General features: G+C 40.7%; 1 protein-coding gene across 1 annotated transcript; it reads right to left on the bottom strand.

Annotated features, from left to right (window-relative positions):
• Nucleotides 1-436: 436 nt before the first annotated feature.
• On the bottom strand, nucleotides 437-27,310 carry LOC124290050 (neuronal acetylcholine receptor subunit beta-3-like). Its single transcript, XM_046726737.1, has 7 exons — nucleotides 27,139-27,310; nucleotides 11,645-11,710; nucleotides 9,731-9,870; nucleotides 8,918-8,962; nucleotides 4,235-4,344; nucleotides 2,288-2,823; nucleotides 437-1,081 (listed from the first exon to the last, which is right to left on the bottom strand). The coding sequence occupies exons 1-7, from the start codon at nucleotides 27,191-27,193 to the stop codon at nucleotides 744-746; spliced, it is 1,290 nt and encodes a 429-aa protein (XP_046582693.1). The 5' UTR covers nucleotides 27,194-27,310; the 3' UTR covers nucleotides 437-743.
• Nucleotides 27,311-27,549: the final 239 nt, after the last annotated feature.

The raw sequence follows: 27,549 nt of genomic DNA, 5'->3' as shown, positions 1-27,549 counted from the left end.
GACAAGCCGAATAGCGGTTACGGAAAGGGACGAGTGGTGACGAATGATTTCGTGCAATTTCGTGAAAAGATACGTTCTTCAGATTCAAATGAATTGCATTTAAAGTGAAGACAAGTGGCCAGTGTCGTATCTACGGTATGGCATGTATATCACGTGTCCTGGACGATACCTGGTGGGGAGCCACTGAACACTTTCCAGTAAAGTCAGAAACGCTATCCCCGGATAATGAAAAACTAATTTTCTTCACATCTATCTTTGATTATCATGGGCGCAATTCACCGTGAAGACTGAATTTTTAAACCATATATATAAATTATTGATGAAAATCCAATGTTTGCCATGCTTTACGTAGATACGCAAGTGGTTGAATACCGCAGAAACTGTTGCAGGCGAAGCAGACAAAAAACAAAATGGACACGTTTCTGTTGCTCCCGGATATTTTATTTATTCCATGTTTTCTAGAGGCAAGGTCATACACTGAGTTGATTTAGGTGAACAAACAAGAATGCAGTCGTAATAAACATAAAAATGCAAATAAGTGAAACCGAGGTGGACATCTGAGTAGTGCTCAAAGTTGAGTGACGATAATGAGATCTGTATGTGGAGGGTGGACGGCTGTGACAACAACAGCGTGTCCACTGTTACAGGCTCAGTACAGCATGCAGCGTGGCTCACTATTGTCATATCGGTACATTGCAGTTCGAATCCACACGAAGTGTTACTGTGAAGAGATCGACATATCATCATCTCAGATAATGAGTCATGAGGGCGAAGACAAACCCAATCGTCATTACAGACATGAAAGTTCCAAAAATACGGAACAGAAACTTGTCCAGTATGTGTGCTATCTCTTTTGCACTAAAGTCACCGTGGTTAGGTCCTTTCCTCTTCATTCCTTCTGGCGTGACTACTCTGTTTGAACCGCAGGTGAGACACGCCATGGGAGATAGGAAGGATTCAGTCAACTTCTGCAGCCACGTCGGAACTGGCTTGGCCTCATCCCTGTGGTACAGACGGAGGACAACGATGGTGCTGATTGTCCCCGCAGTGCCGACACACATGACCACGGACAGGTAGACCTCTGTAATGGACAGACAGGTAACAGTGAATACCTATATCTACTAATGTATATATGTATACCTTCAGTATATACTCTTACAAAATAGAACTTAACACTGTCGTCGAAATCAGTTTCTAGCTATAGTAGGATGAAAATAATTAACGATTGGTTAGTATGTTGCTTAACGCCCCACCCAGCAGTATTGACCAGACAATCCAGTGATTGACATCATGGACATCGATCTACGCAATTGTCATGCCATGACACATGTCAACCAAGTCAGCGAGACTGACCAACCGATCCCGTAAGTCAAGCATTCTAACCCGGATCTTCCTAAATCCCCTGTACAACTACTAACCACACTTGAAGAATGGCCGTTCGAGTAGTCTGTGGGGAAAACGTTCTCGCATCACGCCGAGGACAAGGGTTCGATTCCCCCATTGATACATAGAGAATCTCACCCGAGTGTCTTTTGATATCAAATATATCACCACGAGTTGGTAAAGTTACAAATATCTGAGACTTGCCCAGGATATTTTTACTTTTATCAACGAGTGTTGATATACATGTGCTTGATATCAGGAGACACGAGGGTGAGATTATATTTATCATCAAAAACCACTCTTCTTTAGTTTTCAATGAAACATGTACATCTCTGAACAAGGTACTGCCATATTAGACTTGCAGTACAGCGATGTCATAGCATTGTGCCGCTATACAGATGGGCCAAGATTTTCGAAGCTCTCTTAGCGCTAAGATAGTCGTAAATTAATGCTAATGTATGGCACTTACGGCTATCTTAGCGCTAAGAGAGCTTCGAAAATCTAGGCCCTGGAATATTGCTGAGTTCGGCGTAAAACTAAACTCACTCATAGCATTGTGACGTCATCAAGTTCATGAAGTCATAGAATTGTCAGGGCATTGTACAAAATTTAGTGTCAAATGATATCTCCTAGGAGACATCGTTTGATCTCACACAAGCAATACCTCCTGAGGAACACAGTTTTGGATGATAAACTGCGTGAAGTCAATTCTGGTGTCCGTCGCCGTGCATTTGCTGGAATATTGCTTAAAAGTGGCGTAAAACAATTACCACTCACTGTGGCGTAAAACAATTACCACTCACTGTGGCGTAAACAATTACCTCTCACTGTGGTGTAACTACTGATGACGAAATATGTGGAACGTCAACCACGACATGCACAACTACTTCCTTAATTCACTTACGTATGATGGACGTCTGGCTGGATATGGGCGGCAGGTTGGCAGATACCATTGTGAGCAGGACGATGTAGGACAGTAGGACAGTCAGACAGTAGCCCATCTTCTCCCCAGACTCTATCGGCAAGGCAAATACCACCATCATCAAGATGGAGTTTAGGACCAGTGGAAGCATGATATTCAGGCCATAGAATTGCCATTTTCGACGGAGTGTTACATTGAACACCAACTTCCTGAAGGTCATCGGACCTTGGGTCAGGTTAACGTAGTGATATCCAGTGCTTAACATTTGCCACTCCCCGTTGGAAGTGAAATACTGCATGTCGATTGGTTGGTTGTGGTCAGTGAGGAGGTCCACTTCATCAGTGGTATAACTCCAACCAACCAGCGTCAGGGAGCATGTCTGTTTGTCATAGGGGTAGTACGTTATGTCTGCAGAGCAGCTAGAGGTTGTTGACATGGGAGGAGTCCACAAAACATCGCCGTTGAAAAACACTCGGGGAGGCGTACCGTCGCTTCCTAGGACACCCACAGATTCTATGCTGGGGAAGGAAGGGATTGGCGTCAGTGACGGAGGTTTTATGCATGTTCAAAACGAAGCTAACCACACTCGAGTACCTGTTTTCCTGGTTTAGCAGTGCGCGGAAAGGGTGCACAGGGATGTAAAAAGGCGTAAAGGGGTCTGAAGAGAGTACGAAAGTCCGATACCACCTTCGTAGCATTATTTTTTATGTTGAATTTCTTGTTATTTAATTGTATTTAAATTTCGAGATCATTCTCTCTTCAGAAACTTCAGATTTTTTTTCAATTATATTCACAGGATATTGCAAGTTTCCCTAAAATAAGAAATGGCGGGAAGTGATGTTTAAAGTGGCACCACTGCCTTGTGTAATAAACGGGGTAGGGAAAGGGAGTGGAGAGGAGGGGGAATTTTTCAGTCACAGTTTCAAGACATACAATCCAATATTAGTCAGTGTTGAACTGTATGAAACACAAGAAGCCGCCAAATTTAATCATTTTAACGGGGCATGCGCCGTTAGTCCTAAGGACAGAGACATATTCCATTCATGCCCAGAACATCAACAGACTGTCCCTCAGTCAAGCTTGTCATTCTCATTGGGACATTCTGGTCTAAGGTCCAGGGAAATAGAGAATACTACACGAGGTCTCATTACATACGAATTATACGAAACGAGTGTCCTTCCTATAGTATCTGACCGAGCGAAAGCGAGGTCAGATAACATAGGAAGGTCACGAGTTTCGTATAATTCGTATTTAATGAGACCGAGTGTGGTATTTTATTTATTACCCACGTCTTACATGCATTAAATTGACAAAATAGCGTATTTTTGTTATGTTTTTGGTTTCAAACCGAAACCGGTTTCATAAAGAGGTTGCGGAAGAGTTTGTACTGTAGTACAATATTTGCATGACGTCACACTGTAATGACGTCACTGATTTTTTAACCGACGTCACGATGCATGTCAGTTGTCATCGCCTCGTACAGCCTCGTACAGTAAACTACTCCGTAGCACCTCGTTTCTTGGTTTCCAGTTGCTTCATTAGGCTAACATCACTGGTGGAAACATTGCATTTATGTTTTTCGACGGATATACTGTCTCAGTTCGACTCACAATTAAACAGAGACACGGCAACGTTCGCAATGTTTACATTCCCACAATGCATTTAAGTTGTAGAATGAATGAATTCACGTGTTTGTTATGAATGAAAAAATAGTTACGTCAGATTGTGACCTAATTGAGAGGTCATCGGTTATCCCATCAAATCGTTAGAATCTCAGGTCAATTCGTTACGACACAGGTCAACGCGATACGACACTCGTAGTATGCAACTACCCATACGTTGACCTCGTGGGTAATAAGGTAATTTACGTAACTCACTCACTAATTATGCATCACATTTCAGCACGTTATTGGTGTGGCAAATACATACTCATTTTCAATGACTAGTTGTGGCTTCCAGATGTATTTGGTGTTGATAACCAACCGCTCTATCCCCGCTGCTGTCGCCGGGTCCCAGGACACTCGCGGGTCATTCCATTGCTGTCAACAAGGACCATACAGTTCATGTGATCATATCGAGGGTCAACACCGGACATGTGATCATATCGGGGGTCAATACTGTATATGTGATCATACCGGTGTCAATACTGTATATGTGATCATACCGGTGTCAATACTGTATATGTGATCATAAGGCCAATACTGTATATATGTGATCATGTCTAGGGTCAATACTGTATATGTGATTATACCGGTGTCAATACTGTATATGAGATCATAAGGCCAATACTGTATATGCGATCATGTCTAGGGTCAATACTGTATATGTGATCATGTCTAGTGTCAATATTGTACGTGTGATCATACCGGGGTCAGTGCTGTATATGTGACCATGTCTAGGGTCAATACTGTACGTGTGATCATACCGGGGTCAGTGCTGTATATGTGACCATGTCTAGTGTCAATACTGTACGTGTGATCATACCGGGGTCAGTGCTGTATATGTGATCATGTCTAGTGTCAATACTGTACGTGTGATCATGTCTAGGGTCAATACTGTATATGTGATCATGTCTAGGGTCAATACTGTATATGTGATCATGTCTAGGGTCAATACTGTATATGTGATCATGTCTAGGGTCAATACTGTATATGTGATCATGTCTAGGGTCAATACTGTATATGTGATCATGTCTAGGGTCAATACTGTATATGTGATCATGTCTAGGGTCAATACTGTACGTGTGATCATGTCTAGTGTCAATACTGTACGTGTGATCATGTCTAGGGTCAATACTGTATATGTGATCATGTCTAGTGTCAATACTGTACGTGTGATCATACCGGGGTCAGTGCTGTATATGTGACCATGTCTAGTGTCAATACTGTACGTGTGATCATACCGGGGTCAGTGCTGTATATGTGATCATGTCTAGTGTCAATACTGTACGTGTGATCATGTCTAGGGTCAATACTGTATATGTGATCATGTCTAGGGTCAATACTGTATATGTGATCATGTCTAGGGTCAATACTGTATATGTGATCATGTCTAGGGTCAATACTGTATATGTGATCATGTCTAGGGTCAATACTGTATATGTGATCATGTCTAGGGTCAATACTGTATATGTGATCATGTCTAGGGTCAATACTGTACGTGTGATCATGTCTAGGGTCAATACTGTATATGTGATCATGTCTAGTGTCAATACTGTACGTGTGATCATACCGGGGTCAATACTGTATATGTGATCATGTCTAGGGTCAATACTGTATATGTGATCATGTCTAGGGTCAATACTGTATATGTGATCATGTCTAGGGTCAATACTGTATATGTGATCATGTCTAGGGTCAATACTGTATATGTGATCATGTCTAGGGTCAATACTGTATATGTGATCATGTCTAGGGTCAATACTGTATATGTGATCATGTCTAGGGTCAATACTGTATATGTGATCATGTCTAGGGTCAATACTGTATATGTGATCATGTCTAGGGTCAATACTGTATATGTGATCATGTCTAGGGTCAATACTGTATATGTGATCATGTCTAGGGTCAATACTATATATGTGATCATGTCTAGGGTCAATACTATATATGTGATCATGTCTAGGGTCAATACTGTATATGTGATCATATCTAGGGTAAATACTATATATGTGATCATGTCTAGGGTCGATACTGTATATGTGATCATGTCTAGGGTCAATACTGTATATGTGATCATGTCTAGGGTCAATACTATATATGTGATCATGTCTAGGGTCAATACTGTATATGTGATCATGTCTAGGGTCGATACTGTATATATGATCATATCTAGGGTAAATACTATATATGTGATCATGTCTAGGGTCAATACTGTATATGTGATCATGTCTAGGATCAATACTGTATATGTGATCATGTTTAGGGTCAATACTGTATATGTGATCATGTCTAAGGTCGATACTGTACGTGTGATCATATCTAGAGGTCAATACTGTATGCGTGATCAGATCGGGGTCAATGCTGTATATGTGATTATGTCAATACTGTATATGTGATCATATCGAGGGTCAATACTGTACGTGTGATCATATCAAGGGTCAATACTGTATATGTGATCATGTCAATACTGTACGTGTGATGATATCTAGGCTCAATACTGTATATGTGATCATGTCAATACTGTACGTGTGATCATATCGAGGGTCAATACTGTATATGTGATTATGTCAATACTGTATGTGTGATCATATCAGAGGGTCAATACGGTAGATGTGATCATGTCAATACTGTACGTGTGATCATATCGAGGGTCAATACTGTATATGTGATGATGTCAATACTGTACGTGTGATCATATCGAGGGTCAATACTGTATGTGTGATCATGTCTAGTGTAAATACTATATATGTGATCATGTCTAGGGTCAGTAGGAATATGTGATCATATCGAGGGTCAATACTGTATATGTGATCATGTCTAGGGTCAATACTGTACGTGTGATGATATCTAGGGTCAATACTGTATATGTGATCATGTCAATACTGTCACGTGTGATCATATCGAGGGTCAATACTGTATATGTGATTATGTCAATACTGTATGTGTGATCATATCGAGTGTCAATACTGTAGATGTGATCATGTCAATACTGTACGTGTGATCATATCGAGGGTCAATACTGTATATGTGATGATGTCAATACTGTACGTGTGATCACATCGAGGGTCAATACTGTATATGTGATCATGTCTAGGGTCAATACTGTATATGTGATCATGTCTAGGGTCAATACTGTATATGTGATCATATCTAGGGTCAATAGGAATATGTGATCATATCGAGGGTCAATACTGTATATGTGATCATGTCAATACTGTACGTGTGATCATATCGAGGGTCAATACTGTATATATGATGATGTCAATACTGTACGTGTGATCATATCGAGGGTCAATACTGTATATGTGATCATGTCAATACTGTACGTGTGATCATATCGAGGGTCAATACTGTATATGTGATCATGTCAATACTGTATGTGTGATCATATCGAGGGTCAATACTGTATATGTGATGATGTCAATACTGTACGTGTGATCATATCGAGGGTCAATACTGTATATGTGATGATGTCAATTACTGTACGTGTGATCATAGTGAGGGTCAGAACATACACCTGGAAAAAAAGTTAACGACCACCGGTGACTTTCAGCTAACATCAAAGCGTGCATGCACAGTACATTCGTAAATCTCCAGGTTTTCCTGTAAGATCATGTCTTGACTACAAAAAGGACAGTTTATCTTACCTTCATGTAAAATACTCAAATTTCATTGGTAAATGGCGCTTTAACATGTTTCCGTGTCACCCGGAGGGTGACAACTGGAAAAAATATTACCAGCTGCCACGGTAACCGCCAAGCTCTCCGCCGAGAAGCTGTATCGCTAACAATCATATGACGTCATAATATGACGCATGCAGTGCCCGGAGTTCGAAAACCGTTCGATTAGCTGTTTTGAGTTCACTATGTTGACATTTATTTTATCGACATTCACTGCGTTATTAAAACTATTTTATACATTGAATCGTTTGCACACTCAACTTAAACAAAATTAACCATTTTTATAGCAGTTTTAAGCTTGTCAGCATATGCTTCCCTAATATTAAAAATCCAGTCGAGAGGCAGACGCCATTTTGCTTACATGTCATGTAGTGGAAAACGATCTTCAAAGTAAAAATAAAATGATATTTTGTACATTTAACATGGCGGTAGGATAACTACGTTGCGGGCTTCTCCCTCGGGTAATACGGTCTGATGTACGCCTCTTTGTAGCAGTGTTATCCCTCGTCTACCGGCTCGGGTGCAATGCTATAAAGAGGCTTTACATCAGACCGTATTGCCCTCGAGAGAAGCATACAACTTCTATAGTACTAAAGTGGCAGAAAGATTATTGAACATTGTTGCCCATGCAGATTAAATACCGACATGTGGCACGTGCACAAAGTGCAAAACTTCAGACTTCTGTACGTGCCCAACAGGGTGTGTGTTTGGGAGACACTTTCCACCAAGTACACTTGCAATAATTTTTATCATAGGTTTCGTCATATACAAGCTGAACTTGAACATATATAGTTCTGTTAACTGATTTAAGGATCTTAACGTTTTTCGAGGTGTATATATGGATACTATTTAAAGTATCACCTTCGTACATGAAACCTATGCAGGTAATGTTACACTGTGGCACTAATCCGTATCGATTGATTCAGGACAGCCATTGTCCGAATATTCTAAAGCCCAAAAGCATGTGTAGCCCAGACATGTATAACTAAATTGCAATAATTTGTATGACTAATCTCCATTCTTGAACCCCATCACCACTTTATTGGCTTCAATTCGTAGCTATGACACCTGTACCTCCTTTCACAAAGCACTAAGATGATCGTAAGTCACTTAACCTTAGTGCAATTTGGGAGTTAAGGTTAACCTTAGTACAGGTTGCTTCGTGAAAGGAGGCCCTGGATGATAACAATAGCAGTATCACATCTATTTTCATTATAACGCACACGCTACTTCATTGTCATAATCATCATCATCATCATTAATATACTCACAACTATCATAACCCCGGACAGGGACATGGTCTCTTTACCGATATTCTGCAAACAAAGGATAAAACACGTATAAGAAAAAACATCGGAGACTACGGAATAAATGCAGGGGTTTGTGTAGGTTAACCCCGGATACATAGGCCTGGGTCCCGATCCACAAAGTGTTCGTAACGTTACGACCTGTCGTAACTCTATAGTTTACCATAGGCTTACGAATTTCGTAGCGCTACGAACGTTTTGTGGATCGGGACCCAGGGCCCTTATTCTCAAAACGTTCGTAGCGCAACGGCATTCGTAAGCCAATGATAAACTACAGAGTTAAGACAGGTCGTAACGTTACGAACGCTTTGTGGATCGGGACCCTGGGCCCCGTTCCTCAATGCGATCGTAGCGCTACGACAGTCGTAAGTCTATGTTAAAGTATGGGAGTTACGATCATCTTAGCGCTACGATCGTTTTGTGGAACGGGGCCCTGGTGTCTATTAATAGACAATGTCTTGATATTGTCCCTTAAGTGTGAAACAATCACGGACACGTTAATGTGAGAACATTAGGAAGTCTTTTCACAACTCAACGTGAACCATGCACAAGCTGAGTGTGCTCATTCTATCATCCGTCCTTTTATGGCGCAGAACTAACACTATTACAGCAAACAACCGTAAATTCATACAGCTGCAGTCCGGAATATCGAATCACGGGATCTAAGTTTCGTCATACAAAGACATTCCCATCAGAAGTCCCAGAGTCCCAGAGGTCTCCAGAATAAGAACGTTTTGATTCAGTTCACCGACCGGAAGTGTGCTAGGTAACACTTACGACATCATTGACAGCAAACAACAAGATGGTTGAAAGCACGATAGTGTTCTGTACAGGTCTGACGTCGACGCTGGTGTTGGCTCGAATGGCTGTCAGAAGAGCAGCTTCATCAGCCGCGTAGTCTCCCCTGGTTGCAGTTGCTATAACAAAATTAGAATTGTCCATCAAATTTTCGGCGGGTGATATTGAGGTTTGGGTCACAGGCCCTCGTGTCTTTGCGTAGATTAAAGATTACAAAAATAATTGTTTGAGATAACCCCCGACTCGAAATACTTCACAGTACAATACATCATGACAAAACGGGGGTGTGGTCGAAGCAAGCCCTCTGATTAGTTGATGCTTGTTAAGGAGACATTTACAACTGATGCTTTCTTTTGAGAAGTCATTGCTCGAAAAATATTCTTACATAAAGCAGTCGATGAAAGAAAATATTTCAGCGAATTTACAAAGAATGTGCAGATTTGCAAGCGTTGACCAATCAAAGGGCTTGCTTCGACCAAACCCCCGTTTTGTCCGGACATATCGTCATCCATTTGTGTCAAGATCGTTTAGTTGAGGGTCAAAATCGGGTTTCAATCGACTTGCAGAAATAACAATGAAGAATTGGCAGGTGTCATGAGTGGTGATCGATAGGCCAATCATCCATGCTTATGTTTACATTAATTTTAATCGATTGCATGCGATGGTAGCGTAGCGATCGGCAAAAAGCAGTCGGGTGGGGTGCACCGAAGTGTTCGGCCTTGTCATGATGTATTGTACTGTGAAGCATTTCGAGTCGGGCTGGGCATCTCATTTTTTACAATATTTTTTCAAAATCTTTATTCCTCGCAAAGACACGAGGACCTGTGGTTTGGGTGACACGATAGGATGATCTTGCTCCGGGAAAATATTGTTGCACAATTTGTTTAGGATGAAAATAAGAAATATCATCACATTGTTTTCAGCACATCTCCTGTGAACATACGTTCTTCACCCAAATCATTTTCGTCAGTACATTCTAAGTCCAAGTCCGCCGTGCATTAAATGGTCATCCCACTGTAGGACAATAAGCTATTTGGGAACAAAGTCATTTAAATGAATAATTGTCGTGTGCGAAATACCTCTCATGTCGGAAAGCGTACGTAAAATCTTCAAATCATCATCATATATATATATATATAAATGGAAGATTCTTAAAAAATCTCCGCGACGTCACTTTCACATTTCTCGTCTATTTTAAACAATCGATGTAAAAAACTCTAAACAGTTCACATGGCATTATGCTGGCTGTGTTGCCTGTGAGACTAGACGACAGAACAAGTGGTATACGTTTCAGTTTCTTACACACAGACTCCATGGTGTAGAGGGTCAGGAGGGATGGGATGGTTTAGATCACCTCTCCACGACGGACACCAAACAACACGTTAATACATGTTACTTGTCGTTACCCTGGCGTTACGGGGATAGAACAAGGACTGGGCAGTTCGAGTGAGTGAGTGAGTTTAGATTTACGCCGCACTCAGCAATATTCCAGCTATATGACAGCGGTCTGTAAATAATCGAGTCTCTACCAGACAAACCAGTGATCAACAGCATGAGCATCGATCTCCGCAATTGGGAACCGATGACATGTGTCAACCAAGTCAGCGAGCCTTACCACCCGATCCCGTTAATCGCCTCTTACGACAAGCATGGGTTCCTGAAGACCAATTCTAACCCGGATCCTCAACGGACCAAGAGTAATAAGGTAACCAAGGTGGACACTTAACAAGAGAAGCCAGTAGTTACCTGGTGCTGGTTGGTAATGGTAGTGGACAATTGGAAGCAAGTAGCAAATCTATAGACGGGAATTTTAGCACTCGTAGTTAATGGACAAAGGGAGGGCAAAGTGGTCCACATCATGATATCAGAAGAGACAAGTGTCAAATACATTACCAAGGAGAAGCACCACCAAAGTCAGATGCACAAGGTCCGCCATCTTCATCCTCAGTTTGAACAAGTCTGCAAACAGTGACGCTATTGATCAGTAGCAAGAACAGGATACATCAATAACTGATATAGAAATGTTTCATTTGGGGTTTATTGGAAAATATCATCTGCCATAGAAAACTGCAGGCAGGAGTGCAATGATCAAATGGCATCACAAATAAATATTTACACATATCAACCCTTTTGTCCCTCGTTTCAATATAAATATAATTACGTAAAAAGTCAGTAATTACTACTAATTGTGGCATTATTTACAGTAGGGAATGTACAAAGTTTTGTTATTAACGATTGAATAAAAATTGATAATGGTAAATCTAGCCCAGGAAATAAAATATTTTTTTTCTTGTGATAACGATAATGTTTGTATGAGTTGACTCAGTACAGTAATTATGTCACCGTTGTATAGCTGGAATATTGCTGAGGGCAGCGTTAAACATCAAACCAAAATGACGTCACTGTGTCGTGTGTAGGGGAAAGTGACTCGGGTGTATACATGCACGACATCCGGGATCTCCGAGGAGGGTGTGGTGCAGACAGACCAAGCATCGAGGTAAACTGGGATTCGATCACAAGACCAGCGGGTGGGAAAGGCACCAAAAACCGCTGGGCTACCACGCAAGACCAATACACGCGGACATTGACCAAGAAAAATCTGACGTTTTTCACTATTTCTTTGGATTCTCCAACAGCTTCTCTTGTTTAGCAGAAATATATCATACCTACGCTCAGTATGATAAATATATTACTGGAATAAAGTAACTGTGCATTTTTTGATGTTATGGTATTTTTATGCCAAAAGATAATAACATGATTCGTGGTAAATGTCGCTCCATTTCATCCGATGCGTGCTCGATAGGGGACACGTCCGGAGAAACAGCTGGCCAGGGGAAAACCGGAATGTACTGCTGTCTCAGGAAATATGTCACAACACGAGCGACATATGGACGGGCATTATCTTGCTGAAGCGTGAAATTACGTCTCTGTCCTTGAATGAACGGCTGCACATGAGGCCCAATCATCTCTTCCCTGTATCGCAGACCTGTCAGACTGCCATTGACAATGACTAGTTGTGTCCGACCATCAGAAGTGATGTCTCCCCATACCATAACGCTTACGCAACCAAACTGTCCACGTTGAACAACCCACGAGTCAGCATACCGTTCACCTCGCCACCTGTACACCCTTGCCCTGCCATCTCAGCTTTCCAGATGAAATCTCGACTCGTCAGTGAATAGAACACCATTGCAATCTTGTCTTCTGTACTGTAGATGCTGTCAGCACGAGGCAAGACGTTCCTGTCGGTGACGTTGGAGCAAAAATGAACGCATTGCCTGCCGTCGGGGCCGGATGTTGTGCCTCCCCAGTCAGTTCAGTACAGTACTGGAACTGATTTGACGTAAGCCAGGAATGGTCCGAGCAGTCAAACTGGCAGTCTGGAATCGATTCCTTGGATGGGTCAGTCGAAGGTTGTGGTCTTGCTGACGTTATGTGACGTCACGCGTGGACGGCCTGTCCGAGGCAAATCTCTCGTTTTCCCATCATGTTGAAAACTTCTCCCTAGAGATGAGATCGTGTTCGATGGACACTAAAATGTCTGGCCATTTCATTTTGAGCCATTCCAGTCTCCAGCATACCCACAGTGCGGAGACGCTGATTTTTTATTTAATGCAATTATTGTTATGCACAGTCACTTATTTCCGTAAATATATCATGTTGAAACGGCGTGTACGCTGCATGTTCATCAGAGTGCGTTACATAGTGAAAGTGACAGTTTACCATTGTGACTCGGAACGTGTCTGGCTCTCACGTTCCCGTTAACCTAATGCTACTAGCCCATCAACTAATGCCAGAGTTCCATTAATATTGACAGTGATTCACTGTCTCCGTGACAGGACATTACTGAATGCGTCCCTTTGAGCAAATGTTATGCCATTACTATATTAGAAACGTTGATTTCACTCGTGGTCAGAACAAACTGCTGTAAACAAACTACTCGGCGGATTCAACACACGGTTGAATAGTAAGGAGGCGTTCTCTGTGACACACACTAAAGACATCTAAACAGAGAGTCCAACAGCGGTATTATTGACTGTAACGCTGATAATGGTGACATATCATTTCTACTGGGATCACATTTTGCCATAATTGATTTCAACAACGGGTTGTTGGTATCAACGTACCTAGTCTTTACTTGTATCGTGATTACTCAACGCCATTTAGAAAGTGGTCAAATGTAGCATATGTTATATTTAGTTTTACACTTTCGTAGTAAAGTACAGATTCTAGTACTTTTGTTGGGTTGAGTTCTATTTGGGATTCGAACCCACACCCTCAGAGTCAGGCACCTAATCGCCAGCACACAAAGTCAGCCGCCTAACCGCTCACCCACCTCGACCTTACGCAAAATGTAAGTAGGACAACAGGTAGTCTAGACTGCGGACTTTGTGTACCCATCTGATTATAAGTGTAAATTGTCACGGCTCCCAGGACCGAAAGCTATGATTACACAATGCCATTTAAAAAGTGGTCGAATGTAAACATATGTTATATTTGGGATTATACTTTCTTAGTAAAGACAACAGTGCTAGAATCTGTACTTTACTAAGAGAGTGTAATCACAAATATAGCATATGTTACATGTTATATGTTACTTGTACTAGTTTGTCGTATTTTCGCACATAACAGCATCGTTCCATATGGGGACGAGTTATGTTGCAGAAGATCCGGGTTACAGTTGGTCTCCAGCTACTCATGCATGTCGCAAGAGGCGGCTAACGGGATCGGGTGGTCATTCATTCAAGTGATAGGCCATATTTTCTCGAAATATATAAATCTACTGGACTTACATCTAACCTAGCTGTCCAGAGTCTTCATTCAGTGAGCTAGACAGGGTCCTCAGACCAACCTTTACTCCTGTCCACGAAGAAGGCGAGCACTCCTTATGCAGTAACATGGGGTTACACCATTTCCTTGTGTAACATCTGAACCAGCACTACTCAATGATGGATATAATTGGTCTCTACACAAACTTAGAGACCGTTCATACTTTATGGCTACGGGGATGATGATGATTTTAAGGGGGGTCACCCATTATGTTCTGGGAAGTCAGGGGGTCATCAATTTTGTACACATGTATTAAGGGGTGGGGGTGGGGTGGGGGTTTCAACAATTTTGTACATAAAAATAGCAAAATATTATGTTTAAAAATGATGGTAAGGGAGGGGGGGTCATTGACTTTGTACATGACATGCAGGGCGGGGTCACTTACTTTGTACATAAATTTTAGGGGGGAAGGGGGTGTCATTCACATTGTACATAAAATTATGAACGGTCCCTTAAGGACTTTTAACTGCCCCTGTGTACGAACAGTTGTAGCACACCATTGTGTACCTGAATTACAACATTTGCTCAGATCTGGTGTGGGGCGGTGGGGTAGCCTAGTGGTTAAAGCATTGGCTCGTCACGCCGAAGACCCGGGTTCGAATCCCCACATGGGTACAATGTGTGAAGCCCATTTCTGGTGTCCCCCGCCGTGATGTTGCTGGAATATTGCTAAAAGCTGCGTAAAACCAAACTCAGTCAGTCAGTCAGTCAGATCTGGTGTCATCGCCAACATCAGCGGGTATTGTAGCCTAAGCTACCAAAACCCTAGAGCTGTCACATTCATATAGATCGAGTTATTATCTCGATATCGATAGATCGGGTGGTGTCTGAGAAACAATGGCTGCAGTTTAACACAGATACGTCGCTCAGACAGAGTATACTGATTCGGAGCCAACCAAATATTGACCCACTAGATGACCAGCAAGATAACTAAAAGGATCAAATTTTACCCAGGGGCTTTTGTGTGTGAAGCAGCAAGTGATTAAACCATCGATCTTCCTCTGTGAATATGAATGTATATTCAGTTAACTCAATGTTTTCAGTCGGAACATCTGAATGAACCGAGTTTTGTACATGTTTACCGAGTTTTGTACATGTTTACCTGTCATCGCTTGAACGTGCGGCAGGACTGTTCTGTTTCCTACACATGAAAACCATTGTCAAATAAGATCGAAAAGGTACAGTCGTCAATATCATAATTCCTCTTTGTGTATTATTTTTATGCGTTTTGCCTCGAGAAACGAAAACCAACGAATTGGACATTATTTCTTCTGTTTACCTGCGTCAACATAACTGTAAACCAGAAAGAAACAAAAACTCAAAACAAAGCGAGAGAATGAATTCCATTCTCGTTCCATAAGCGCGAGTCTTTTTCCTCCAAGAAATATACCTTCGTGTGCGGTTATTGATTAGCATTAAAATCGCTGTAGGCGTTTGATGGAATGTTTTACAGAGTAATTGGTTCCAGACTTATTGGGTAAAGTACTGATGGTTTCTGATTAGTAATACCTGTCGGTGCTGATTATAGTAAACTGATAATGGAGAAATAGTTTATTAATAACACTTTGATGTAACCAAGATAAATAAAGCAGACTGGTCGATCACACTGCATTGTGTCTATAATGATGACATGTCGCAAAGAGGATATATTTGAACACGACGCCAGTATTCCAACACATGGTAAAATGCGTGTCCTAATAGCTACTAGACACGTGTCTTTCATTTATATCTGTGTTGATTTCTATGATGTTTATTGTAATTGGAAATCAACTACTATTGATTAACTGTGGTAACGAGCTAAACATTATGAATACACAATGCCATTTAGAAAGTGGTCAAATGTAACATATGTTATATTTGGGATTACACTTTCTTAGTAAAGTACAGATTCTAGTACTATTGTTGGGCTGAGTCCCATCCGGGATTCGAACCCACACCCTCAGAGTCAGGCACCTAATCGCCAGCACACAAAGTCAGCCACCTAACCAGCTCACTACTAACCAACAAAGGTACTAGAATCTGTACTTTACAAGGACATTGTAATCCCAAATGTAACATATGTTACAAGAGTTAAACATTGTAGGAGAAGGTGACAAAAGTTCAAAGGTACAAAGTTAATCTATCAAAATGCGAAAATATAGGATTGTTTTATATTCGAATTTGTTACGTATAGTATGGGCCCTATGACGTATATGATATACACTGCTTTATTACTTTTTGCTAAAAGTAACAATGTGAGAGTTTGTCGATGGCGTTAATGTCTAATTGTAGTAACTGTACGCACGCTTGACACACTAGGAAGTAGAATTAAGTACTGAAGTTCCAGATCCAGAATAAACCAAAACAATGACCAATTTTGAAATCGCTGCGTGTTACGAAATCCATTGTTTTTAACTATTTATAGAAAATTCAAATAAGAAAATTCAAATTGCCAAATGAGGTCTTTAATCAAGATTTCTCAAAAGGCCTAAGTAGGATCTTCACACAAACGCTTGCCATAGTATAACGTTAGGTGATAGGGACATGCGGTGGACCCCTTAAATAGTCCGAAAACACCGGATAGGTCTATGCTGTTCGTGTACCCGTCATTACATTTCAGTAAACAGTTATTACAGCTCGAAAAATTGAAAACCAATCGATTTCGTTGCCGATAAGCAAATATAGGGGATCCTCAGCTGACAACTGCTCAAAGATCAAAGATATTGGTATGGGAATGCCGGCATGTCATTTGGGGCACAGGCAAACTGTAGCGCAAATAGGGTTGCGCAACAAAGAGAAATGACCAGTCTTCCTATATGCTTTCCTCGCATATAGAAAGACTGGTCATTTCTCTCTCTGTTGCGCAGCCCTTTTTGCGCTTCAGTTTGCCTGTGTTTGGGGCTATTGCCAGAGATGTAGGTTGTCATCCATCGATCTCAGCCGATTGGCTAGAAATGAGCAAATTAATTACGTTTAGGACCGTCAGCAATCAGGTCGACCACGTGTGATATATCCTAGGAAGAAACAGCTTTTCTCAAAATCACAAGCCTTGATCTGTTCATTGCAAATGGCGTGTTAAAAGCAGAGTGGCTTCGAAATCGTTGTGTGTCCAACAGAACGATTCGAAATCGCCAAAATAATAAGGCCGTCACTGGAATTTGAGGTAGTGGAGAAAAGTCAACAGGTCGGACGAAAGTTGGTTTCTTTTGCCCATGACCTGTGGCTGAATTCGTGTTTTGCATATGCGCGCCGGAATAACTTGTAATTGGAGCATGTACCGTTTGGTGGGGGTTTATTGGTGATGTGGAGTGCCTCTCACTTGACTGTAAACTTGACCTTGTGACGATGAGACAAAATTTGAATGAACAACGGTGCATCACTGATGTCCTAGACAGGGTTGTTGTACCGTATTTTGATGACTGTGCTCTGAACACAACCCCAGACTCCATGGACGACCAGACGCGTAGCAAGCCAATTGTTTCGTGTAAGCCCGATAGGTTACAAAGCTTCATATTGACATAGTATTGAGGGCTTGCCCAGCCTTTTTAGCAACAATCATGTGTAAGCCCGGGCTTTTTTTAATAATGGTAGCTATGCCCTTGACGACAAGGCTTGGTTGGTGATGTCTTACGTCAAGAGGCGCCAGGAGTCCAGATCTCATCCTAAGTGTATGTTTGGGACATCATGGGTCGCAGAATACGCCATAGAGATACTCCAGTACAGAATCTGCATGCATTTGAACAAGCCCTTCATCAAGAATGGAACACAATACCTCAAATTCAATCTTTGATAGAGTCACTAAGAAAGAATCTCAGGGATGCTATTGTAGTTGGCGGAGATTACACCAAACATCAATTGACATAGTGCTAGGTTATGATACTTATGTGATATCTTGGATATTGTATGCCAGAATCTTATGTGATATCTTGGATATTGTATGCCAGAATCTTGTGTGCCAGAATGTCTTGGAGATTGTATGCCAGAATCTTGTGTGATGTCTTGGAGATTGTATGCCAGAATCTTGTGTGATGTCTTGGAGATTGTATGCCAGAACCTTGGAGATTGTATGCCAGAATCTTGGAGATTGTATGCCAGAATCTTGTGTGATGTCTTGGATATTGTATGCCAGAATCTTGTGTGATATCTTGGATATTGTATGCCAGAATCTTGTGTGATGTCTTGGATATTGTATGCCAGAATCTTGTGTGATGTCTTGGATATTGTATGCCAGAATCTTATGTGATATCTTGGATATTGTATGCCAGAATCTTGTGTGATGTCTTGGATATTGTATGCCAGAATCTTGTGTGATGTCTTGGAGATTGTATGCCAGAATGTCTTGGATATTGATATCTTGATATTGTATGCCAGAATCTTGTGTGATGTCTTGGAGATTGTATGCCAGAATCTTGTGTGATGTCTTGGAGATTGTATGCCAGAATCTTGTGTGATGTCTTGGAGATTGTATGCCAGAATCTTGTGTGATGTCTTGGAGATTGTATGCCAGAATCTTGTGTGATGTCTTGGAGATTGTATGCCAGAATCTTGTGTGATGTCTTGGAGATTGTATGCCAGAATCTTGTGTGATGTCTTGGAGATTGTATGCCAGAATCTTGTGTGATGTCTTGGAGATTGTATGCCAGAATCTTGGAGATTGTATGCCAGAATCTTGTGTGATGTCTTGGAGATTGTATGCCAGAATCTTGTGTGATGTCTTGGAGATTGTATGCCAGAATCTTGTGTGATGTCTTGGAGATTGTATGCCAGAATCTTGTGAATCTTGGAGTTGTGTGATGTCTTGGAGATTGTATGCCAGAATCTTGTGTGATGTCTTGGAGATTGTATGCCAGAATCTTGTGTGATGTCTTGGAGATTGTATGCCAGAATCTTGTGTTATTGTATGTCTTGTGATGTCTTGGAGATTGTGTATGTCTTGGAGATTGTATGCCAGAATCTTGTGTGATGTCTTGGAGATTGTATGCCAGAATCTGTGTGATGTCTTGGAGATTGTATGCCAGAATCTTGTGTGATGTGCCAGAATCTTGGAAGTGTATGTGTGATGCCAATCACTTGTGTAATGTCTTGGAGATTGTATGCCAGAATCTTGTGTGATGTCTGCCAGAATCTTGTATGTCCAGAATCTTGTGTGATGTCTTGGAGATTGTATGCCAGAATCTTGTGTGATGTCTTGAGATTGTATGCCAGAATCTTGAGAATCTTGGAGATTGTATGCCAGAATCTTGTGTGATGTCTTGGAGATTGTATGCCAGAATCTTGTGTGATGTCTTGGAGATTGTATGCCAGAATCTTGGAGATTGTATGCCAGAATCTTGTGTGATGTCTTGGAGATTGTATGCCAGAATCCTGTGTGATGTCTTGGAGATTGTATGCCAGAATCCTGTGTGATGTCTTGGAGATTGTATGCCAGAATCTTGTGTGATGTCTTGGAGATTGTATGCCAGAATCTTGTGTGATGTCTTGGAGATTGTATGCCAGAATCTTGGAGATTGTATGCCAGAATCTTGTGTGATGTCTTGGAGATTGTATGCCAGAATCCTGTGTGATGTCTTGGAGATTGTATGCCAGAATCCTGTGTGATGTCTTGGAGATTGTATGCCAGAATCTTGTGTGATGTCTTGGAGATTGTATGCCAGAACCTTGGAGATTGTATGCCAGAATCTTGGAGATTGTATGCCAATCTTGTGTGATGTCTTGGAGATCGTATGCCAGAATCTTGCAATGACCACACTTGTTAACGCCATACGACCAGAATTATCAGCACTACAAACTGAGTCAGTGTTTTGCCATCTAACAGAAACATTGTAGTACAACAACACTGTCGTACAATTAATCAGTTACCATATATTTGAAATAGTCGAATATATCTAAAGTTTTTTCTACACAAACAATTTGTAAAGTTTGTAATCCAGTCTTAAATCCAAACAAATCATGTGATAATATTTCTAAGGTGAAAGACAAGGAAGCATTGTCAAAATGTTTAACTAACACAGTGAAGACATTTTTGCTTGGGGTATCTACAAACTCATCTAAACCTACGGTGTTAAACCAGCAGACATTTTAAAATTAAGGAACCGTTTCTATGCACACACATGTTCCACATCCAAAATTTCTACCTTGTCGACATCGTTTTTCCATCTCCGGTCTAATTCACTTTTGAGACACTGAAACATGAATGGGCTCATCACTCCGCCTTGTCTAACATAAATAAATAGTCAGATGCTCTCAACAATTATTATTTATTATGTGAAAAGATTTGATGTCGGTAATAGTCGATATCCCTATCTTCCAAGTGTCCATTGAAAGTAGTCATCAGTCAACAGTTCAACTGTTAAAATATCAAAGCAACAAAACAGACAACGTCCCTCAGCTCTTGGAATCCACTGAAGGGCAGTGGTGTAGCTTACTGGAGAAAAGCTGCTCGTTTAGATTTCAAATGTGTGAAAAAGCCCATTTTAGATGATGACACACCTTATGGTGTTGATCTGTCTCTTTTAACAGTGTTTCGGGTACCTATTCCCTGGCATGCATACAAGTTTACACAAATATCTGATAATAATTTTGCAGAAGTTTCACAATAAATATTAAAACGCTTGCACTCACCTAAAACAGCTCCGTCTGAAGATACTCTTATACACATTTACAAAATTGTTTAATTACTACCCACTTGTGCCAACTCCATGTCTCTGAGCAATACAAAAAGATAGGGTTTATTTGAGAATCAAACATTTTAAACAGATCTGTGGGAGAAAGATTTTTCAATTTAAAATGCAATTGTTTGATTTAAATAATTGCTTTGCTTTCTTACTGAATTAACGTGCGTACTGACTTTCACCATGATAAAGTGAAAATATAGTTCCTAAATAACTACAGTTGGTTTCAATATTAATATTATCAATATACTTCCACCTTTCAATAGTTTCCAGCTTAACACGATTACAGAATACATGGATTTTAGTTTCGTTGAAGCTTCTTATATAAGGATGACACTACATCAACTTCCTTTTGTAAACCAAATACAAAATCAGGGAACAAGCACAAATCATCGGCATACATGTATAACAAAGTCTCCACCAAAAATAAACCTACCACCACGTAGTTGGTACTCGTCTTCAACTTGATCAATAACATGGAGAATAAAAGAAGACTTAATATACAACCTTGTCTGTCTTAATCAGTCAAATATTCTGAAATGCTACTGGTTAGCTAATTTCACAGCTGCTGTAGTTTTGGAGTAACTATCACGAAAATTGTTTTAACATCCTACCTTGGATACCTTCTTCTACAAGAAAACATTACCCTCGCGATCCTGGCCACATCCTTCATTCTCTAATGTGCAATCAGTCCATCTCTAGTGTACGGCCATCTATCTCTAATGTACCATCAATCCATTTCTAATGTAAGATCCCCCTCCCCCCTCTAATTTCTTTAACACACCTTGATACAACTACCTGATAATAATAATAATGAGAATATTCATAATGCGCCTTTTCCAGGCTAGACATCTGATCATCATTACCCCCAAAACCCAAGCTGCCTGTTAGGCGCTAGAAGGTTAATAGTCTCTTATTAATAACTTATTTCGGTTACAGTCCGCGAGGCCTAAAATTCACAAATAATAAATCCCACAAGGCCTAATTACAGTTTGCCCACATGACATAATTAATGAGGTAATTGGGGCGTGAAACAAGAATGGGAGAGGTCATTTACTGCAAATCAGAATGTTTTCAAATATGTACATATCTATATCTCTCCAACAAAACGTTTTCTCAGTCAACTTCGGTTGTACATATGTTATTATTGGGAGGGGGCTTTTCTATCAATAAGCTCCATCAAACCTCTCAGTGACAAACCTGTTTTTATATTCGATAGTAATTGATAGTAAAATCAATTTTTAGAAGAGAAATCATTTATCATTTAATCACAACAAAGTTCTATTTACCCACAATCAAACTTCTCAGTAATGAATCTGTTTAAGTCTCACCCTGCTCTACTCACTAGAAAGAGGACTGTTCCATTATACCCGTAGGTGTTACCCTAATTAACCTTCTAGTTCAGTGTCTGTCAATTGGGTGTCTGTCAAATGGGTGTCTGTCAACTGAGAGATAACCACGGGGGTCACTCTGTTAGGGTTAGTTTAGTAATGAGACTTGTCTACTGTGAAAACATTAAGGTTGGATAGATGAAATCACTTATGTTAATCTTAATAAGATTAGATCTGTTATTACTGGAGGAGTATTTACATGAAGTGGATATTATTCAGTTTCCTTGTCCAACTAACATGAGAAGGACGAAACTTGCTATAAGTATGTATGTTTGTAGCTATATCCATATCTACATAGCTATGGCGAATGCACAAATTAATGTCAGATACCTTCCCAATGCTCGTGACGGCAGATTTGCATACTATGCAGGACATACGTTTAAAGTCAACCGACAGGTAGATGACATCTGCTACTGGACATGTACAGTGCCACGCTGTAAAGGATCCATTCACACAATCTACCCAAGACAAGACAGGCTATCCAGCTGGATGGAGAGTGGAAAGCTGGAGAGTGGAAAGCTACAGGTGCAGGAGAAGACTTCCTCATCGCAGATCATGGGGCCGAGGAGCGAATTCTCATCTTTGCTACAAGGATGAACTTGGAACATCTCTGCGAAGCCGATGTCATACATGGTGATGGAACGTTCTACACATCCCCTGAATTGTACCTACCTAATAGAATAATTTCAGGCCTCGTGGAACGACACCCTTATCCCACCGGGTACCCATTTTCTGCTGGGTGAAAAGAGGCAATTTTCAACAAACTCACTTGTCTAAGGTGAGACCACATGTATCACATGTGCTGCGTTGTGAGGCAGGAGAAAAGTCCTAGAAACTGTCAGGAGTCAAGCTGCCAAACACGGTCACCCATCTAAGAACTCTCCGTGCCCAAAGTAGCTTAACTTCAACTGATTTGTGATCTGAGCTCTAAGCACAGGACCGCACACCTCCACCTCCAAGCTATATCCAAATTATATTTCACGAACAATGAATAGATACAATGTCAAATACAATACAATACAAAACAAAAGCTTACCTCGGAATACAATCCAAAGCTATATCCAAAGAATATTAAAAGAGAAAATCCCTTTTTGAAACAAGGAACCAGGTATGTTTTCCTTCTAACGACCGATGGTAGAGTGACAACAGACCTCGGGTGTCCAGTACACAGCTTATCGTGAGTGCCCGACCGGGTTAGAGAGACAAAAGGCTTTGTTGGGGGAGGGCTTAGGCTGCTGTGTTGAGCAGTGCCCACGTAGTAAACATGCTTAAAGAACTGGCTGTGAGTGACATTTTAAGGCAGGCTGAGCAATATGATAAAATAAGATGACTAAAACTGTGAAATGAAATCTCAATTATGTATTATATACAACATACTATACATATACCAAATATATTACAGCTTTCATTTTATTGCAATGCCCCACATGGGTACAATGTGTGAAGCTCATTTTTGGTGTCCCCGCTGTATTGCTGGAATATTGCTAAAAGCAGCGTAAAGCTCGCTCACTCATTTTATAGACCATACAGTGTAAAACATTGGTTTCGTACGTATTTTATGGCTTCGTTACTTTGCTTTAGAAATAAGTCATAAATATATGCATATTTTTGTTTCATTTATTCACACTTTAGAATTCTTAAGTCAAAACCATTGATATATCATGATACTCTCGATATCTTGTCATCCTTAAAGATCCAGGTAAAATTGATCTTCAGTAACCCATCCTTGTCGTAGGAGGCGACTAACGGGATCGGGTGGACAGGCTCGCTGACTTGGTTGACACATATCATTGGTTCCCATTTGCGTAGATCGCTGCTCATGCCTTTGATCACTGCATCGTCTGGTACAGACTCGATTATTTACAGACCGCTGCCCTATAGCTGGAATACTGCTGAGTGCGGCGTAAAACTAAACTCACTCACTTGATATCCTGGATCTGCCCTCTGCTTTTTCACTATTGACAATACCATATTGGTACACAGACTCAAAGGATGTCATACCTGGCACAAATCTCTGATGGATCAAGTCCTACCTGTCTGCTCGTACCATCCCCGATAACGTTAAAGTTGAGCTTTCCTTCACATTTAAAAGTCCGTATGGTGTTCCTCAGAGTTCTGTTCTCGGACCACTTATATTTGCTTTATACATTCTCTTTCTTTCAGATGTTAGAAACATTCTTTAAACTTTCACCTCTATGCTGATGAAAATCAACCGTATATTTGCTTCAAAACTGCAAAACTCTCTATCAACATCCAAGCATTGCATGGATGACATACATCACTAGATGAGTCTGAATTACCCCAAACTGCTCAAACTCAAACACAACATTCACGATGGGTGGCTGGAAACCCTGGATGAAGCAGATCTTGACGACATCAGAATTCTAAAGTGTACAGACTATGTGACAGACCAGTGGATCGAAGCTGACGACAGAAGCAATTGGAACCATTTCTACGCGACTGGGGCTACGACGAAAAAACCGTCTTGAAGGCTGGCACTCCAAACTCAACAAGTTAGGCCCAACCTAGACTAATGCTTAGTCTCTGAATATATATAATTTTGATAGTAACAAACTAGCCCATTTAAATTGAAAAGGAGCCCTAGGGAGACCAGAGATAACCTGAGGAAATCTAGACTTGCTTTATTTAGGGCTTTAGCACTGCAGAGAGGCTTGGCAGTAGCGAAAATAATGTGGTTCAGGGACTGTGAGACAGACTAGGCCCAACCATCCCAACATTTTCAAGTTTGTGGAAACGTTGAAGAAGGAGCAGAGCCACACAGAAATTGTTCTACTACAGATCAATTCAGGAGGAAGATTACCACCCAAGAGAAGGAAGTATCGACGCCTTGAGGACAACGAAAAATCTCCTGGCAGGCAGAAAGACTTTGTTTGAATGATGTTGTGTGTAATTTCGTAGGCCTGTGAATTATTAAATTTCTGAATTTTCAAATAGTAATAAATTCCTAAAGCATTGTCACGACAGACTGTAACTAATTCCTCTATTGTCTGCCTGCTAACAATGGCTGACTGCACTAGTAACCTCAACAAGAGCAGCGGGCTCAGTGCGGTGTCCCCGACGAGAAGACAGTTTTGTTGTCTCGGATCCAGGCAACAATTAAGGAAACTTAATCTTGGGTCTGTTTGTCCTCGGATTGGCAAGACTACTGTTTCTCTAACTGCGAGCGCTCGTAATATTGGAGTCACTTTTGACTCAGCAATGACTATGGACACTTACATCTCACTCATAAGTAGAGTGGGTCTTCTTTGCAGTCATAATGTCAGCAAAAGTTCATCATCTCCTGGCTACTCCAACAGTGCCTTGTGTGCCAGACCTTATTAGTCCTCTTCTCTTTACATAAATCTTACAAATAGCGAAGTTAAAGAGAATTCAGAATGATGCATCTCAAAGATTCCTAGATCATCCCTGCCTCACAACCTTGCACTGACCTCCCGCCTCCTCTCGAATTATCTTCAAAATTTGTATGATCACCCAAGACTGCCTCCAAAAATGACAATTAGCCTTCGTGGAAACGGTGAAAAAATAAGTACAATAATCCCGAAATAGGTAAGGTACCAGTTGACAACCTGGTCGTTGTATAAAGTTCCTGTAACAACACCCACTAGGTTTAGAGGTATGGCTCGGTCACAAATATCTACATTCTGGCCAGACAGACAATCATTCTAGAATCTAGAATCAATGTGCCCTTTATGGTTACATGGCTATGGCTGCTTTCAGCGTTCGAGAATTTTCTGAAAGCATATTATCATTTGTAGGGCAGTCAGAACTCTGAAGGCTCTCTGTACATATCAAGCTGAGGATTTACACCCTAATATAATGACCGGAATATTTACTTAGAACGTTCCTTGTCTTATTTTACAATACTTGGCTAGTTTAAGGTTTAAAATACGATGTTTACATTGAGAACTCGGGGATCATTGACGGATAGTTAAAAGTGTTATATCATGTAACTGCCTAAAGGAATTAAAATAATTATATCTAATTATAAAATAAAATTCGTCAACAATGTCCTGACTATTATATAAAGCGCATTTCGTATCCTCAAATATTTCGTATCCACATTCGATGGGTAAATAATCACAAGATGTTCTGAGCAAAAACAGAAACACGTGTTTTTGGGTAAGTTAACTAAATGTTTCCAATGCAATGCTATCGTTTATAGAATCTCGTTCTGCTTGAATTAAGATGATCCGATGAGAAGGTTATGCCGACCAACAAAACCTACACATGACTGTTTAATCTAGATGTCAACACATAGCCAAAGGTCACCCCTCAGTGGACCGGTAGACTTGGATTATCTGTTTTGGCAAACGAAACGATAGAATCATAAGTGTCTGATATCATAAGTGGCTTTATTATGAATATCACAGAGTAGAAGGTCCGGTTTCTGTTCTTAAAGTACATCTCATGATACCTATATGACATTACAACAACAACACTAATGATAAGAATAATAAGAAAAAAACGTATAGCTGATTAGGTGTTAGATACTTACTGTCACTTCTCGGATGGCCCATGCCCTCTGAAATACCTCTCGGAATCACATACATCTAACACAGTCTATATTTAAAAGCAGCATTATTCATGTGTCAATGTGTTTCAGTCTTCTATTGAATCTCACTTCAACAGATTATCGACAGTGCATGAGGAATTGACGTAGGCCTTTCGGACTATTATCACACAGGGAGAGTCACACTGAATGACGGCCAATGCTGTTTACATTCGCTACCCCTTTTGTATAAAACCTAGGTATGGGCTACAATACATTAATTCATGGTCGGTCCAATTGTAATCTCACGAGTAATGTAAACATCGGAATTAATATGGCCGCCATTGACACGCCTAGGCCGCTAATGCTCTTGCGGACACAGTCTATGTTAAACGTTTATTGTGATGTGTGGACCGT

Source organism: Haliotis rubra, unplaced genomic scaffold, assembly GCF_003918875.1.
Source record: "Haliotis rubra isolate DU_JTF1 unplaced genomic scaffold, ASM391887v1 Scf455, whole genome shotgun sequence".
NCBI classification, from domain to species: domain Eukaryota; kingdom Metazoa; phylum Mollusca; class Gastropoda; order Lepetellida; family Haliotidae; genus Haliotis; species Haliotis rubra.
Note: the sequence above shows the minus strand (reverse complement) of the source record. Positions and strands in the feature narration are given on the sequence as shown.

Bases quoted from the DNA above. Each gene is read 5' to 3' on its own strand.
- LOC124290050 (XM_046726737.1), bottom strand. From the start codon at position 27,193: ATGTATGTGATTCCGAGAGGTATTTCAGAGGGCATGGGCCATCCGAGA. The intron at 9,871-11,644 runs GTAATGTATTTG...ATTTTGTTATAG, and splicing joins TTTGGTGGTGCTTCTCCTTG to CAACTGCAACCAGGGGAGAC. The intron at 4,345-8,917 runs GTGAGTATATTA...CCTTGTTGACAG, and splicing joins TGTCCGGGGTTATGATAGTT to CAATGGAATGACCCGCGAGT.